Raw genomic sequence first — 16,428 nt, forward strand, 5'->3', positions numbered from 1 at the left:
TTCTCATTCCATAATACAATGATTCTCATTCCGATTCTCATTCCCATATTCATACCAAACGCCCCCTTAGCCTCCCTTCTAATCTCTTTTTGAGTCTTTCTGGCCTTCATCGCCCGGAGAGCATCATCCGAGTCTCAATATAATACTCTGTCACCCGAAGTTGATCCAACTGGTATCGACTTGATGACAAAATCCGACTCGACAAAAGTCGATCCAATAGATCCCACAAAAGCCTACCTGACGTGCATCTGACCTACCGAAAAAGTTCGGTTGCGGGCGGATATATACGATCAAGAGTTGACTCATCTGGACCGGATCAATTAGTTAGGATATATAACACAAGTTGTTAAGACCATTAGTTAAAAATTAAAGCAGTAAGATATCTTTTCCAGAACTTGGATAAATTAATTAAGATATTCGTTTGTAATTAACCCGAGCTAAAACATACATATAGGACATCTTATGCTTTGTAAATCGTTGCAAATTAAATGCAGAACAAGAAAATCAGCACTAATTGAACACAAATGCTCGCATCGTTTCGTAGCTAGCACGGAAACGCCAAAATGGCGGCAATGTTGATCAGACGATAACTTATTATATTACGGCTGTATCTCTTGGACCCGCTCCGCCGTCGTTGGGGCCGCGACGTCCCTCGCCATCTTCATTCCTGCTTCCATGTTCACCGCCGTCGCAGCTGAATAATACGCAACGCAGAAGACCCCATGAACGAAGCACAGAATCCCGCCGATGGACAGCAAATGGCGATGAGGAAGACCGCAAGAGCTCTTCGACTTGGCATTGGCCATCGCCCCCGCGATCAGCATTATGAAGCCAACCACCACAATTATCCTAAAACATCCTAGCTTACATGCTAATCAATTATAACTGGGGATTTGATCGTAATTAAGATTCCTAAGAATTTTTTATATATTCACCAGGAGAGCAAGAGCGTAGCGGCAGCCGTTTGCCTGTTGGTCGACGATCTGCTGAACTCCTCAGTGGAGAAGATGCAGACGCAGCCACCGAATGAGTTGGCGATGACGTGAGCAAAGAGCAGGAGAATGGCGGCCGCAAGTCCGAGCCTGTACGCTTCGGGCACTGGCTCTTTGCACTCGAAGATGAACACCCGCAGATGCTTGCTCTGCTAATAATTATTATTAATTTATTAATTTACGAACAAATTGTAATTAACAAAATGGTTTCATTTGATCAAAATCGTTCCAGTACTCACCTTGTTTTGAGCCACTTGGGCTTCTATTCCGAGTATGCCTGCAACGATGTCCATTATTACAATCAGCACGCAGATGAGAACACCTTCCTTCCTCGCCATTGAAGAAGTTATATTTAGCTATGGAATGTGTTCTTAGGCATGGTATTATATATATATGTTAAGATCATTAACATATATATCAATCAACAGGTTGTTCGCATTGGAAATAGCTGTTCGTAGATGCTCTCTTTCTTTCTTTCTCCCGGAGATTGCTTTGGCTTTGCTTTTAGTCGGATGCCTTTTCATGTGAAGCAAGGAAAGGTAGGTATCTCACTTTGATCAGCCATACAGACACAGTTTAAGAGGTGAGTAAATTAAAAGGTTGAACAAAGGCGAATATGTATCCTTTTAGCTAGCTGTCCATATTCCAAAGATGAAGGCGTAGCTAGCACACAGAATATGTTTCTCACTAATGGTGGCTGCTGGTGACGGGTTTCATCACGTATATTTGTTTGGATAATTTTAAAAATGCTCCATGCAACATTAATTTGGATCCTTTTTTTTCAATGTTTTATTAACTAATACCAAAATGCCTCATTAAGCTTTTCATTATTTTAATTAAATTTATGTATTATTTTATTTTATATTATAGGTTATGTTAAAATTTAGAATTAATGGTCATCGGAGTTCTAGTCGTTCGAAATCCTATTCCGATCGATTGAGTCTGTCTAAATTGAGTTTATCCTCATCCTATGTACAAGTCACTCAACTCACCTCACCAAGCCAACTTATCTTGCACAAGTTCTCTTAATTTTTCATCCCTTGGATGCATCGAGTCATTCCGGCTCACTCCCATATATCATTCTTGCTACACCAGAATACTCTTTTGCAGTTCCTCGTACCTTGGATGAACCAATCCAAACATCTCTCATCCCATGACTTTATTCTCGCTCGCTTACGTTTTCTCAAGATCTTGATATGTCTGATGCTCCTCATCTTTTTCGATCCCTCGGGTGTCCTGTATCACTCTTCACTATACTCTACTAGATCCCGCACTATCGGGTCCCTGTGTGTTCTCTTAGGTAACTACACACTTAAACACACGTATTAATCACACAACCAAGTTTAATTTAAACTTAGTTGATGACATATCAAAATCGTGACTCAACGACTTGGAGTTCTAGAGATTTCCCCCTCAACCATTCAAGATACTGACACTATGATCGCTAGTCTAAAATTGGTTAGTAACTCCTCAACTAGAATTTTTGTCAAGAAGGAGTTCATGTGTGGCTCCCCTCACCGACCTTCTACTCTCGGAGGTGATCTTGTGGATTTTTCTAGTCACTCGGGCAAGTATGCCCTGATAAGGAGAGAAATAATCACACCAAAATCTCATAATGATAAAGCAATCACATACTATAATCAAGGGATTGAGGATCACTCTAATCACCGAAATATTATCGAATATTTACTCATATTAATTAGGCTACAATCAAGGGATTGAGAATCATTCTCTGAAACTACTGTGTATACTATTTTTTAGATTATTCACAATTGTGTATCGAATCAAGAAACCATTTTCACCTTGTCTTCTTCCTCTTATACTCTTCTTTTTCTTCTCTTATCTTGGTATCAGAGCAAGTTAGGGAAAACTCCCAAATTTCAGTCTAACAGTATTAACAAATCTTGACCAGAACAACTACGTGCTGCGGAAATCACAGATACTTCATGTGTAAAAGGGGTATCACTTGTATCAATTTGTTAATGGTATAGAAACAGCGTCATCCGAACTTATTGTGTAGAAAGACGACAAAGGAGAGATTTCCTACTCCATCAATCCAGATTTCACCGCTTGAGAGACACAAGATCAATGACTCCTCTCATGGCTGATGATGACGCTTTCCGAAACCATACTGGGCCAAGTTATTGGCTCCTCGTGCACGACGTTGTGACACCTCTGGACAATATTAGAGAAGCAATTTTCCTCTCAATTGAAGGCGAGAATTATGCATCTGCGTTCCCAGCTCCAGACAATACAGAAAGGGGCACTCACAGTAGTAGAATACCTACAAAATATAAACAAAATGGTAGATACCTTAGCTGCCGCTGGACAACGTATCTCCGACGACGACCTCATCTTCCACGTGCTTGGCGACCTAGGACCAGAGTACGAATCTCTGGTCATCACACTTACCACGCGATCCGACACAACATCGTTTGATGACATGGTGGGAATGCTCCTTTCCCACGAGTATCGGTTAGGGTCACTCACCTACACTCCCGCGATGGCCAATCTCTCAATCAGCAGCAACCACAACAACATGTGTCGGGGAGGCAACAATCGATCTTCCCAATGACAATGGCAAGAAAGCGTTAGAAATCCTCCATCTCTCTCCCATGGGTCATTTCACCCTTCAACGAATGGAGGACCTGAACAAATTGGGCAGCCCACCTATGGTACTTCTCCAAATGGGTCGCACCCTGATTGGACTTCTACGCACAACTCTGTCCAATCTCGTAGTCGTGGTCACCGAGGCTCTCAAAATAATGGTAATAATCGTCTTTGATGCACTAATTGCTCTCGTTGGGGTCATATTATCGAAAATTGTTGTTCTACTCTATATTGTCAAATATGCAATGGCAAGGGTTATTCTGCAATAAATTGCTTCCGCCAGTTTGATCAAAATTTTCAGCACACCACTACACCCACCGCTCTGATGACTACACCATCTACTGTTTCAGATCCATCTTAGTATCCTGACTCTAGTGCTACTGATCATATCATAACATACCTAGGAAATCTCCAAGTTCATGCTCCATATCAAGGTACTGAAACTATTGTTGTTGGTGATGGTAAGACACTTCATATTGCTAGCATTGGTAACTCTACTATTCCTAGCCTAGACAGACCACTACACCTAGCTAATATATTACATGTGCCTGTAATTACCAAAATTTTATTAAATGTCGCTCAATTCACTGCTGCTAATAATGTTTTCCTTGAATTTCATCCAATATATTGTGTTGTAAAGGACCAGTATATGAAGATGAAACTCCTTCGGGGATTTCTTAAAGGTGGTCTTTATTGTCTTCATCAGCACAGCGTGCCCCACAAACAAGCCCTTGTTGGTGCATGACACTCCACTACCATCTGGCATCAACGCTTTGGCCATCCATCCATAGCCATGACTTCTTATGTTATTTCACATTTTTATTTGTTTGTGTTAGACAATAAGACTATTTCTTCTTGTGATGCATGTCATTTAGGTAAGGCCCGTAAATTGTCTTTTGAACTATCTATGATTAAATTTACTCCACCTTTAGATTTGATTCACTCTGATGTTTGGGGACCTGCCCCGATGCTCTCTATATTTGGCTGTCAATATTTTGTACACTTTGTTGATAATTTCAGTCGCTACACTTAGCTATATCCTATCAAATGCAAGTCAGATGTAATTCACATCTTTACTCAGTTCAAAGCTTTGGTTGAGACTCAGTTCAATTGTCAAATCAAAAGTCTACAAACTGATTGGGGAGGTGAGTTTTAATCTCTCAGTAATTTGACTGCACTTCATGGTATTCATCATCGCCTATCATGTCCTCATACTAGCGAACAAATTGGCATTACCGAACGTAAAATTTAGCACATCACATAGACATGTCTCGCTATGCTTGCTCATGCATATATGCCCCTCTGCTACTGGGATGAAGCCTTCTTGACTGCTACCTACCTTATCAATCATCTACCTCTGCCAGTTCTGGCTCGACGTTCATTTGAGGCATTATTTGGTCGATCACCAAACTACAACTTTATGAAAGTGTTTGGGTGTGCATGCTTTCCACTGACACGATCATACAACCAACATAAGTTTGACTTCCACTCAATCAAATGTGTATTTCTTGGGAATAGTGTTGGGACCAATGTGCCCGCTAGAGGGGGGTGAATAGCGTTTCATCGTGCTTGCGTCGGTTTGCTTCGTCTTGTTGTTGTGCAGCAGAATACTCGAAGACAAACACTCACAATGCTAACACTTAAGATTTACTTGGTATCCACCTCAAGAAGAGGTGACTAATCCAAGGATCCACACACGACACGCTATCTCCACTAATTAAACACTCCTTCTCAATCGCAGTCGGAGGCGGAGAAGCCTCGTACCAACTCACACAACAACACAAACAAAAATACAAGAAGAGAGTATAAGATACAAATGAAAAATACTATTTCTTATTGCTTACTTGTTGCTTGTTGTTGCCTCTTGAACCTTGAGAGAACACTCCCAAGAGCCTTCAAGAACTGGTGGCGAAGATCAGAGAAAGTCGCTGAAGATCGCTGTAAGCTCCCAGGAAAGAAATCGCAAAGATCTGGGGAGAAAATGCTCCACAACGGCTATATCCTGTGCTCCCAATCGATTGAAATCAACCTCAACCGATTGTCACGTCAGCTCCGCACAATCCCAGCCGTCCATCACCTACATCCTGCACAACGGTCACTTCCCAATCAGTCGACCGATCGATTGGGACTGCCTGAATTGTTCGCCTGATCGATTCAGCGTCTTTCTGTGCTCTTGCGTCCGCGTGAGAGCTTCTGCCACCCAATCGATCGACCGATCGATTGGCAGCTCCCAATCGATCGCCTGATCGATTGGGAAAATCTTTGTGCTCGCGATTTCATATCTCAATCAATTGGGTCTTCCCATGATCGCAGCACAGTCCAAATCGATCGACCGATCGATTTAGACCCTATTCAATCGATCGCCCGATCGATTGAACACTCTGAACTTGACTCAAACTCAAGTCCAAAGTCTCAAACCCAACTTCCGGTCAACTGTGACCTATTGAGTCTCCATGCCTAGCATTTGGCCACACTCGACCAACCTCGAACTAGCCTTCTAGCCTCCTCCATCAGCCTTGCATCCCTCGGATATCTCCTCATCTTTCACACCTTGCCTTCAGGAGCTTCCTTCGGCCTCATCCTAGTTGTCGGGTCTTCCTTGCCAAGTCATACCAGGACTTACCTTGCCAAGACCACATGCTTGGACTTTCCAATTGTCTAGCTCCTCACCAGGACTTTTACCTTTGCCAAGATCACACTTGGACTTCCCAACTGCATAGCTCCTCACCAGGACTTTCTCCTGCCTAGCTCCTCACTAGGACTTTCCCGTTGCCTGGCTCCTCACCAGGACTTTCTCCTTTGCCAAGATCACATTTGGACTTTTCAACTGCCTGGCTCCTCACCAGGACTTTCTCCTGCCTAGCTCTTCACTAGGACTTTCCCGGTCAAGTCTCCTATCAACCTTGACCTACTTGACTTGTCTTCTCATCAACCTGGTCAACCCTTTGACCATCTCCATAACTAGACGATTGCTCCAGTAATCTCCTTATATTGTCAAACATCAAAACTCAAATCCTGACTCAAGCTTGACTCAACTCAAGCTTAGTCAAACTGGTCAAACTTGACCTAGGAAAATTGCCCCAACAATTTCTCCCTTTTTGATGTTTGACAATACCTCTAAGTTAGGCTAAATCTCATAGCCCTAACCTCTTCTTTATACCAAGGCTAAATCTCATAGCTTTAACTTCTTCTTTATACCATGGCTAAATCTCATAGCCTTAACCACTTCTTTATCACAAGGCTAAATCTCATAGCCTTAACCCTTTCATGACAATGTATGAATAAAGGTTTCCTTCATTCTCTCCCTTTCCTAGAGGGCAAACTCCTCCTTCTTGAGATGAAGGCCTAACTTAACCTTCCATTCTCCCCCGTAATCACACATCAAAAACTGAAAATAAACTCTTCTCCATAAGAGTTAACTCTACGTTGTTTACAACCTCATATGTTTGTAACAACCCCACAATGAAGATCTCATATTCTTTATTGCCGCCTCTAAGCTCCCTCTTAAGCTCTACTTCACTTCACAATGCTCATCTTAGAGCATACATCAACTTCCCAATGAAACTCCCATTCATTGTATTCAATGCTCCCCCTTGAGCAGTAATCTTCTTCACAATGTTCAACCGAGAGCATTTTCCACTTTACCAATGAAGGTCCGATCCCCTTCATTAATCCAATGCTCCCCCTTGAACAGTAACCTACTCCACAATGCTCATCCGAGAGCATTTATCATCCTAGCAATGAAGATAACCAATCTTCCATTATTCCCCAATACTTGACCCTGAGTATTATCCATCACGAAGGTTTAACCCCCTTCCAAGGTCCTTGAAAGTAAATTTTCATGCATTCAAGGAGCAACGCCTCCTAAAAATATGGTCAAACTTCTATCATTGCACCAACAATAACTTGGAGTTCCTAAACAATTAGGAAAATCAAAACTTGAAGTTTTGAGGTTCAAATTTCAATAATGAACTTCACCTAAGTCTACCTTAACCAATCCATACTTGTTTTCATCATGAAAACTCCCCCTAAATGTATACAAATATATTCCAAAGGGTTAGGAATGGTTAATGACCCTTGAAAACCAAAACTTGAAGTTTTGAGGATCCAAAATTTGAAATTGAAACTAAACCCCATCCTAAACTTCACTTTGATTTATCTTAACCAATCCATACCTATTTTCATCAAGAAAACTCCCCCTAAATGTATATAAATATATTCCAAGGGATTTGGAATGGTTATTGGAACTTGACGTGGCTTAATGTGCTGAAATCAAGCTTTTCCATCCATAATCAGACTTCCCAATCGATTGAAGTTGGAACTCAATCGTTGAAGCTACTTCAATCAATTCATTGATCGATTCCGCAAGCTTCTGCTTGCAGAAATTCCCTCTGAATCGATCGGCTGATCGATCCAGCCTGGGTCAATCAATCAGCTGATTGATCCACTGACCCTCTGTTCACGGGAATTGGCTTCCCAATCAATCGACTGATCGATTAAAACAATACCAATCGATCGGCTGATCAATTGGGTTTCTGATTTTTCTGAAATTTAGTTTTCGTGAAATTCAGAAACTCTCCAAAAATTATACAAAATTACAAAAATCATGAAAATTTATGTAGATAATCTTTAGGGTATAATCTATCAAGGAAAAATAGTTTTCTATGAAAATACTTCCTATTTTCAAAGAGTGACACAAATTTGAAAACTCTTGACAACTTCAATATTTTCTCCTAGTTTATGTCTAACTTTTCAATGATGAATACTATCAAAAGATAGTCTTCACCAAGGTTTTCAAAAGTATTTTAAAAACATTTTAAAACCAATATCCAACCATGTTCTTTGGGCTCAATGCACATGACTTGTACATTAGCTTTCTCAATGATTGGAAAACACATAACTATGTATTTTGATGAACCTAAAACTCAACAAGATGCACTAAAACAACATCTTGAGTTTTGTTCACCATCCTAACATCTCACTTGTATCTAATGTATACTAAAATACATACAAGTCACCTTATGATTCTTTGTGAGATGTATATTTGGTTTTGCCCTACACTAAGGGATCATGCATAACTATCTAGGCATTATAAAATTTATTATCATCCACCTAAGATGTCACTTGGTATACTCCCACTTGTTGGAATATTTACCATTCATAATAAATGTCATTTGTCCTTAATTACAAGGAAATTAACATAATGCATGATGTTACATGGCATACATCAAAATAAGTAATTTTCAAAACGAAAAGCAAGCTATAGCTACATGATGTATGTATGACATGACATGATATTTTTGTGTTTTTCATAATAGAAATGAATGCGACACATGATGTCATGACCTTTGATAGGCAAACAAAGCATGGCAAATTAGCATAAATAAAATACCTAGATTACCTATCTAAGTGTCCTTAAACCTTAGTTAATCTTAAAATTGAATCCTAGATTGTCCAATTTCATCAAGAAAGTGTCAAACCCCAACTTGGCATTTCTTTAATCTCTTGATTTATTTATGTCAATTAAAACTAAGAATATTCCTCAAATTTTGATATAATTATCCTTCCAAAGGAGTAATCACCTTATATTTTAAGCCCGGATTTGCCCTTGACTCCTTAAGAACATACCAAAATCCCAACTTGGTAGTTCATATGATTCTCCAAATTGTGCCAATTTAATTCAAACATAATTCCTTAAGATTTGGCACATGTTACTCTTTCCAAGAGTGGCAATTTGGATTAAGGTTTACATTTCCCTTAATTCCATAAGAAAATGTCGAATTCTAAATTTGACATTACTTTTGTTTTTCTCAAGTGTGCCAATTTAAATTAGATTCAACTCCTCAAATTTTGACACATTTTACTCTTTCAAAAAGTAACACTAATAATCCTTTTCATTTTAAAGGTTAGTAAAACCTTGAAAATGCTCTCCAAGTGCCAACTTCATCAAGGTTGGGTTGACTACCCTTCCAATTAGAGTTGACACTCTCTAAACCCTTCTAGGGTGTAGAGAATATGCTCCTAGGAACCCAAAACCTATTAGTACTCCTTGGATGCTCTAGGTACTCACTAGGGATGTCTTCCCTAGATACCTTCCTAAGGACCTTTCTAGGCTTCTTAGAAACCTTTGTCACTTCTACTAGGTCACTCCTAGGGATAACTTCCCTTGTAACCTTCTTTGTGACTTTATTAGGCCTTTTTGGAGCCTTAGTCACCTTTACTAGATCAAATTTAGGGATGACCTCCCTTGTGACCTTCTTTGTGACTTTGTTAGACTTCTTAGAAGTCTTAGTCACATTGGTCTTGCCAAAGGAACCTTTAGGGATTCCTTCCCTAGTATCCTTGACTTGACCTTTACACCTAGGGTTGGTCTCATAGTTATATGGAACCCTATGAAAGGAAGTCACATCCTTCTTGGCTTTAAGTTTGTATCTCAAACCCCTATAGCTATTCGATGGCTCTTGTCTAACTTTTCCAAGGTTATGCTCATTTTGAACCCTAAGTATGTATTTCATTCTTGCTAAGGTCCTTTCTAAACTATCAAGTCTTGTCCTCAAGACTTGGTTTTCACTCCATAAATCCCTAGATTTTGGTTTTTCATTGAATCCTTGAGCATTTCTATTTTTAGGCATATATCTAAAGTCCTTAGAATTATTGTCTAAGTTGCTATCTACCTTCCTAAACTTAGGTATGGTAGATCTAGCATGAGGAGGACTATATTTATCCTTAGTGTCATCATGCTTCCTACTTTCATGATAATTAGTATTAAAATGATAAGAATTATTTCTAGCATGTTTTTTATCATGTGTCAAAGGAATGGATTCATTAAATGATACCTTGGTTTTTACCTTGGAAGCTCCCCCTAGACTTGTGCTTCCTCCTTTGACTTTGGTTGTTTTCTTTCCCTTTGGACATTGGCTTCGATAATGTCCATTTTGGTTGCACAAGAAACACACAATGTGTTCCTTACTCTTCTTTGTTGTGGGGATTGTCTCCTTGGGTTTCTCCTTGCCCTTGGGTACTACTTGGCCCTTCTTCTTGGCCAATTTTGGACACTTTCTCTTATAGTGTCCATGTTCCCTACACGCAAAGAAAATGATATGATTTTTATTATCTACAATTGAAATTTCTATACCTTTGTTTGTAGGGGTGGCACTTGATCCTCCATTTGATTTATCTTGCATTGTGGAGGTTGCATCTTCTTTTTCTTCTTCTCCTCTTGAGAGTGTGGGTGCTTCCACCTCTTCAAATCTTGAGGATGTGGATACTTCCACCTCTTCCTCTCTTGAAGATGTAGAAGATCTCTCATCTTCTTCCTTCTCCTCCTCTTCCTTCTCCTCCTCGAATGTTGACCTTATGTCAACATCGGATTGGTCCTTCTCTTCTTAGACCAATGAGCCCTTCTCCTTGGACTCCTCTACTCGGAATTGTGATGGGTCTTCATGATAGGCAATGATCTTTTTCCAAAGATCACATGCACTTGTGCATTCACCTACACTCACAATGATATTAGAAGGTAATAAGTTTAACAAGATTTTTGTTACCTCCTTATCCGCCTCCGCTTGCTCTCTTTGTTCCTCGGTCCAATGTTGAGATCGGAGGCGCTTCCCCTTTTTGTCCTTTGGAGACTCAAATGGATCTTCCAATGCAACCCATTTATTTCAATCCATTTGAAACCAAGTTTCCAACCTCGTCCTCCAATAATTGAAGTCTTCTTTGTCGTACAGAGATGGAATTCGGATATCCCATCCGAGTGGCCCTTCAATCTCCATCTTCTTCTTCCTCTAGCTTCTTGCTCTCTTGTCGGTTAGTCCGTAGAAGAGCGACCTCACTCTGATACCAATTGTTGGGACCGATGTGCCTGCTAGAGGGGGTGAATAGCGTTTCATCGCGCTTGCGTCGGTTTGTTTCGTCTTATTGTTGTGCAGTGGAATACTCAAAGACAAACGCTCACAATGCTAACACTTAGGATTTACTTGGTATCCACCTCAAGAAAATATGACTAATCCAAGGATGCATACACGACACGCTATCTCCACTAATGAAACACTCTTTCTCGATCGCAGCCGGAGGCGGAGAAGCCTCATACAAACTCACACAACAACACAAACAAAAACACAGGAAGAGAGTACAAGATACAAATGAAAACACTACTTCTTCTTGCTTACTTGTTGCTTGTTGTTGCCTCTTGAACCTTGAGAGAACACTCCCAAGAGCCTTCAAGAACTGGCGGTGAAGATCGGAGAAAGTTGCTGAAGATCGCTATAAGCTCGTAGGAAAGAAATCGCAAAGATCTGCGGAGAAAACGCTCCGCAACGGCTATATCATGTGCTCTCAATCTATTGAAATCAACCCCAATCGATTGTCACGTCAGCTCCGCACAATCCTAGTCGTCCATCACCTACATCCTGCGCAACGGTCACTTCCCAATCGATCGACTGATCGATTGGGACTGTCTGAATCGATCGCCAGATCGATTCAGCACCTTTTCTGTGCTCTCGCGTCTGCGTGAGAGCTTCTGCTACCCAATCGACCGATCGATTGGCAGCTCCCAATCGATCGCCCAATCGATTGGGAAAGTCTCTGTGCTCGCAATTTCATATCCCAATCGATCGGCCGATCGATTGGGCCTTCCCACAATCGCAGCATAGTCCAAATCGATCGACCGATCAATTTGGACCCTGTTCAATCAATCGCCCGATCAATTGAACACTCTGAACTTGACTCAAACTCAAGTCCAAAGTCCCAAACCCAACTTTTCGGTCAATCGTGACCTATTGGGTCTCCATGCCTAGCATTTTGCCACACCCGACCAACCTTGAACTTGTTGGAGTGTATACTTAAAAGTTTAGCTTTTGTACACATTTATTTTGAAATAAAGAATCACATTGGTCAAATGTTTACATTTATTTGCTAAATGTAATTGTTCAATTAATTTATATAGTAGATAACATGGAGTGTGGAGTCACACTTAGAAGATCATGTTGTCGGTTTTCTATAAATTATAAACAGTTGCTCACGACTAAGATGGAAAGGAACAAACCATCAGAATAGACGTAGTGTAATTAAGTTTTAGTTAATCTTGACTAATAAATTACACTGATACACTTTAAGTGTATTGAGTAGGATCATTTAGGTAAGTTCTTTTTGTACTGACTTAGTAAAAGAACTAGACCTTAGTTATTATGGAAGTGTGTGCTCTTAATCCTAATATAATAACAAGCATGTATATTTAATATTTATTTCTTTGACTTATCAAAGGGTGAGGTTTAGCTCGATAAATCAATATGCCCGATAAGTTGGGAAATGATATTACTTATAGTATGTATTGTTGATTATAGAAGGAATTTGTGTCCTAGTTATCTAGGTTGAGAATGTCCCCAAGAGGAGCTCATAAGGATTGTCATGTTAAACCCTGCAGGTGGACCTAGTCCAACATGACAATAGAGTTGAGTGGCACTACTCTTGGAGCTAGATATTAATTAAATGAGTTGTCAGTAACTCACTTAATTAGTCGACATTCGTAATCTTAAACACAGGGAGACTAACACACTCATGATAAGAAGGAGCTCATAATGTAATTTGGGATTGGTGCGGTGGTGCGGTAGTGCGGTAATAACTCTCTAGTGGAATGAGTTATTATCGATGAACTTGAGTTGTGTGTTCGGGGCGAGCACGGGATACTCAAGCTCATCGGAAGACCAAAACCAATTTTTCCTCTAGGTCCCTGTTGTAGCCTCAATAAAGCCTCAAGTCCATCCAAAGAAAAGTCTATCTTGGTGTCCAAGAAGGGGTCGGTTCATTGATTGGTGACCAAGCAATGGCCGGCCACATATTCTCTAGAAATGGCCTGCCCTTGCCTTGGGCAAAGGGGGTCGGCCGCAATATTTAAATTAGGAAGGTTATTTTTGAATTTTTAAATTTCCTCAGATATTTACAATTTGTAAAAAGAGAGATTTTAAAAATTTATAAAATTTTCCTAATTTAAATTAGGCCACAAGGTTTTAAAAGAGAGTTGTAAAATTTATAAAACTTTCTTTTAAAAAGAAATATTATTAGAGATGTTTTAAATTTTAAAACTTGGTTTTAAATTTTAAAACTTTTCTTTTAATATCTATATTAGAACAAAAAAGAGTTTGTAAAATTTTATTAGAAGTTTTCTTCTTTTAAAATTTTATAAAAAAAAAAATTTCTTTCTTTCCCTTTTAATAAGTGGTCGGCCACCTTACTTGGTGCCCAAGCAAGGGGCTGGTCAAATAATTAAACATCAACAAATAGTTGTTTAATTAATAAATCAATCTAGGATTGATTAATTAAAAGGAAAGAAAAAGAAAAAAAAAAGGAAATAGAAATGAGTCTAATTTTTTATAAAACTCTTTCCATAATTTTCCGTTGGGAAACTAATATAAAAGAGGGGGAAGGGGAGGCCTTGAAAAACATAACAATTGATATTATGTTGTTGGAGATCATCAAGTGGTCGGCCCCTCTCCCTCTCTTCCCTTTGCTCTCTTTTGCTCCTTTGTGGTGATGGTGGCCGAATTCTAGAGAAGGAGGAGAAGCTTTCTGGGTGGTGTTCGTCTTGGAGGATCGTCGCCCACACGACGTCCAAGAGGAGGCGAGGGATACGGCAGAAGATCTCGAGATTTTTTGCATACAAGTAAGAGGTATAACTAGTATTTAATTTTCGCATCATACTAGTTAATTTTTCTTTGTATAAATACCAAATACAAGAGACATTCGATTCTTGTTTTACGAATTTAATTTCGATGTTGTGTTCTTTTTCTTTTTTTCCTTGTGATTTGATTGTTCCTTTTGGTTAACCTAGAGTTATATAAGGAAATTAAATATTAACTTTCCTTAAAAGGCTTTGTTTAGTCGGTGGCGGTTGCTCCCATATCCAAGAAGGCCAAGTGTCTCGCCATGCAGTACTGGAAGACAATTTTGGAAACTAATATTTAATTGAATTTATAACCTAGGTGATTTGGATCAAACATGTTAAGTTCCGCAGGAGATCCAAATCTAAACCTAAAAGAACATATAAGTTAAACTTGGAATCAAACGTGTTAAGTTCCGCAGGAGATACAAGTTTAACTTAAAAGAACACATGGTAGCTAGGAAAGGTTCAGATCACGTACAAAATTTTTATACAGTGGAGCCATTGGGTTTTCCGAGTAGCAACCAACAGAACTAGCCTTCTAGCTTCCTCCATTAGCCTTGCGTCCCTCGGATATCTCTCTATCCTTCACGTCTTGCCTTCAGGAGCTTCCTTCGACCTCATCCTAGTTGTCGAGTCTTCCTTGCCAAGTCATACCAGGACTTACCTTGTCAAGACCACATGCTTGGACTTTCCAATTGCTTGGCTCCTCACCAGGAATTTCTCCTTTGCCAAGATCACACTTGGACTTCCCAACTGCCTAGCTCCTCACCAGGACTTTCTCCTGCCTAGCTCCTCACTAGGACTTTCCCGTTGTCTGGCTCCTCATCAGGACTTTCTCCTTTGCCAAGATCATACTTGGACTTTCCAACTGCCTAGCTCCTCACTAAGACTTTCCCGATCAAGTCTCCTGTCAACCTGGACCTACTTGACTTGTCTTCTCATCAACCTGGTCAACCCTTTGACCATCTCCATAACTAGACGATTACTCCAGCAATCTCCTTATATTGTCAAACATCAAAACTCAAATCCTGACTCAAGCTTGACTCAACTCAAGTTTAGTCAAACTGGTCAAACTTGACCTAGGCAAATTGCCTCAACAAATAGGTCTTCTCATAAGGGTTACAAGTGCCTTTATATGTCAACAGGACGGATATTCATCTCCCATCATGTTCAATTCAAAGAGATGAGTTTTCCTTTCACTATATCATCATCACTGCCTTCTCAGGTTATCTCCTCCCCTTGTCTAGTACATGTTCCTCCTGATCTACAGGTTGCGGTACAATCTCCTTCAGGATCACAAAGTACACCACAATGTCCAGTCATTGATCTTCCTACTATTAGTGAATCACCATGCTCGGTGGATCTTGCTATCGATGCATCTATCTCTTCATTGGCTCTGCCTAACTCGGCTCCAGATGACTCTTTTCTACCTCACGGGTCTCCACTTGAAGCTCTTGCTTACTCTACTCATCCTATGCGCACTCGTACTAAGACTCAGGGTGCCCATCTAGTCAAGACTAACTCCCCAAAATCGACCTGCTCACCACTGCCAACAAAGACCCATCTTAGCAGTTTGCTATGACATCTGAATACAACGCTCTTCTTCAGAACCACACGTGATCACTAGTTCCACACTCATCTCACCAAAACATCATCGGATACAAATGGGTATTCAAAACTAAACGTAAAGAAAATGGTTCTATTGACAAGTACAAAGCTCATCTTGTTGATAAAGGTTTTCACCAACAACCTGATCTTGATTATGCAGAAACGTTTAGTCCAGTTGTCAAACCCATAACCATCTGGACTATTCTCTCTCTCTCTCCATCACCCACAGGTAGCCCATACACCAGCTAGATGTTAGCAACGCTTTTCTTCATGGCACTCTTCATGAGGAGGTCTATGTGGCTCAACCTCCTAGCTTTATTCATCTTGACCAACCTAACCTCGTCTGCTGGCTATACAAATCCATTTACGGTCTCAAGCAGGTCCCTCGAGCATGGTATGTCATCCTACATGCTTCCTTATTCTCACTAGGGTTTACTGAGTCCAGGTCATATATGTCGCTCTTCCTTTTTCACTCTGTACAAATCACGACATACCTCTTGGTTTATATGGATGACATCATCTTCACCATCCGTTCTTCCTCCTTTATTACATCTACAACTG

The 16,428-nt window shown here is 40.1% G+C and overlaps 1 protein-coding gene across 2 annotated transcripts; it reads right to left on the bottom strand.

Annotated features, from left to right (window-relative positions):
* Positions 1-466: 466 nt before the first annotated feature.
* On the bottom strand, positions 467-1,382 carry LOC121987722. 2 transcript variants are annotated; one of them, XM_042541459.1, is made up of 3 exons: positions 1,232-1,382; positions 936-1,141; positions 467-849 (listed from the first exon to the last, which is right to left on the bottom strand). In XM_042541459.1, the coding sequence occupies exons 1-3, from the start codon at positions 1,328-1,330 to the stop codon at positions 600-602; spliced, it is 555 nt and encodes a 184-aa protein (XP_042397393.1). In that variant the 5' UTR covers positions 1,331-1,382; the 3' UTR covers positions 467-599. The 2 variants fall into 2 exon arrangements, with proteins under 2 accessions (XP_042397393.1, XP_042397392.1); XM_042541458.1 differs by having other exon boundaries at positions 936-1,144.
* Positions 1,383-16,428: the final 15,046 nt, after the last annotated feature.

The sequence above is a fragment of the Zingiber officinale genome, chromosome 5B (assembly GCF_018446385.1).
Source record: "Zingiber officinale cultivar Zhangliang chromosome 5B, Zo_v1.1, whole genome shotgun sequence".
NCBI classification, from domain to species: Eukaryota; Viridiplantae; Streptophyta; class Magnoliopsida; order Zingiberales; family Zingiberaceae; genus Zingiber; species Zingiber officinale.

What these genes read in the sequence shown, in the direction of transcription:
- LOC121987722 (XM_042541458.1), bottom strand. Translation starts at nt 1,330, where the DNA reads ATGGCGAGGAAGGAAGGTGTTCTCATCTGCGTGCTGATTGTAATAATG. An exon ending in CCCAAGTGGCTCAAAACAAG is followed by an intron (nt 1,145 to 1,231) that starts GTGAGTACTGGA and finishes AATAATTATTAG; the next exon opens with CAGAGCAAGCATCTGCGGGT. An exon ending in GCTACGCTCTTGCTCTCCTG is followed by an intron (nt 850 to 935) that starts GTGAATATATAA and finishes AGGATGTTTTAG; the next exon opens with GATAATTGTGGTGGTTGGCT.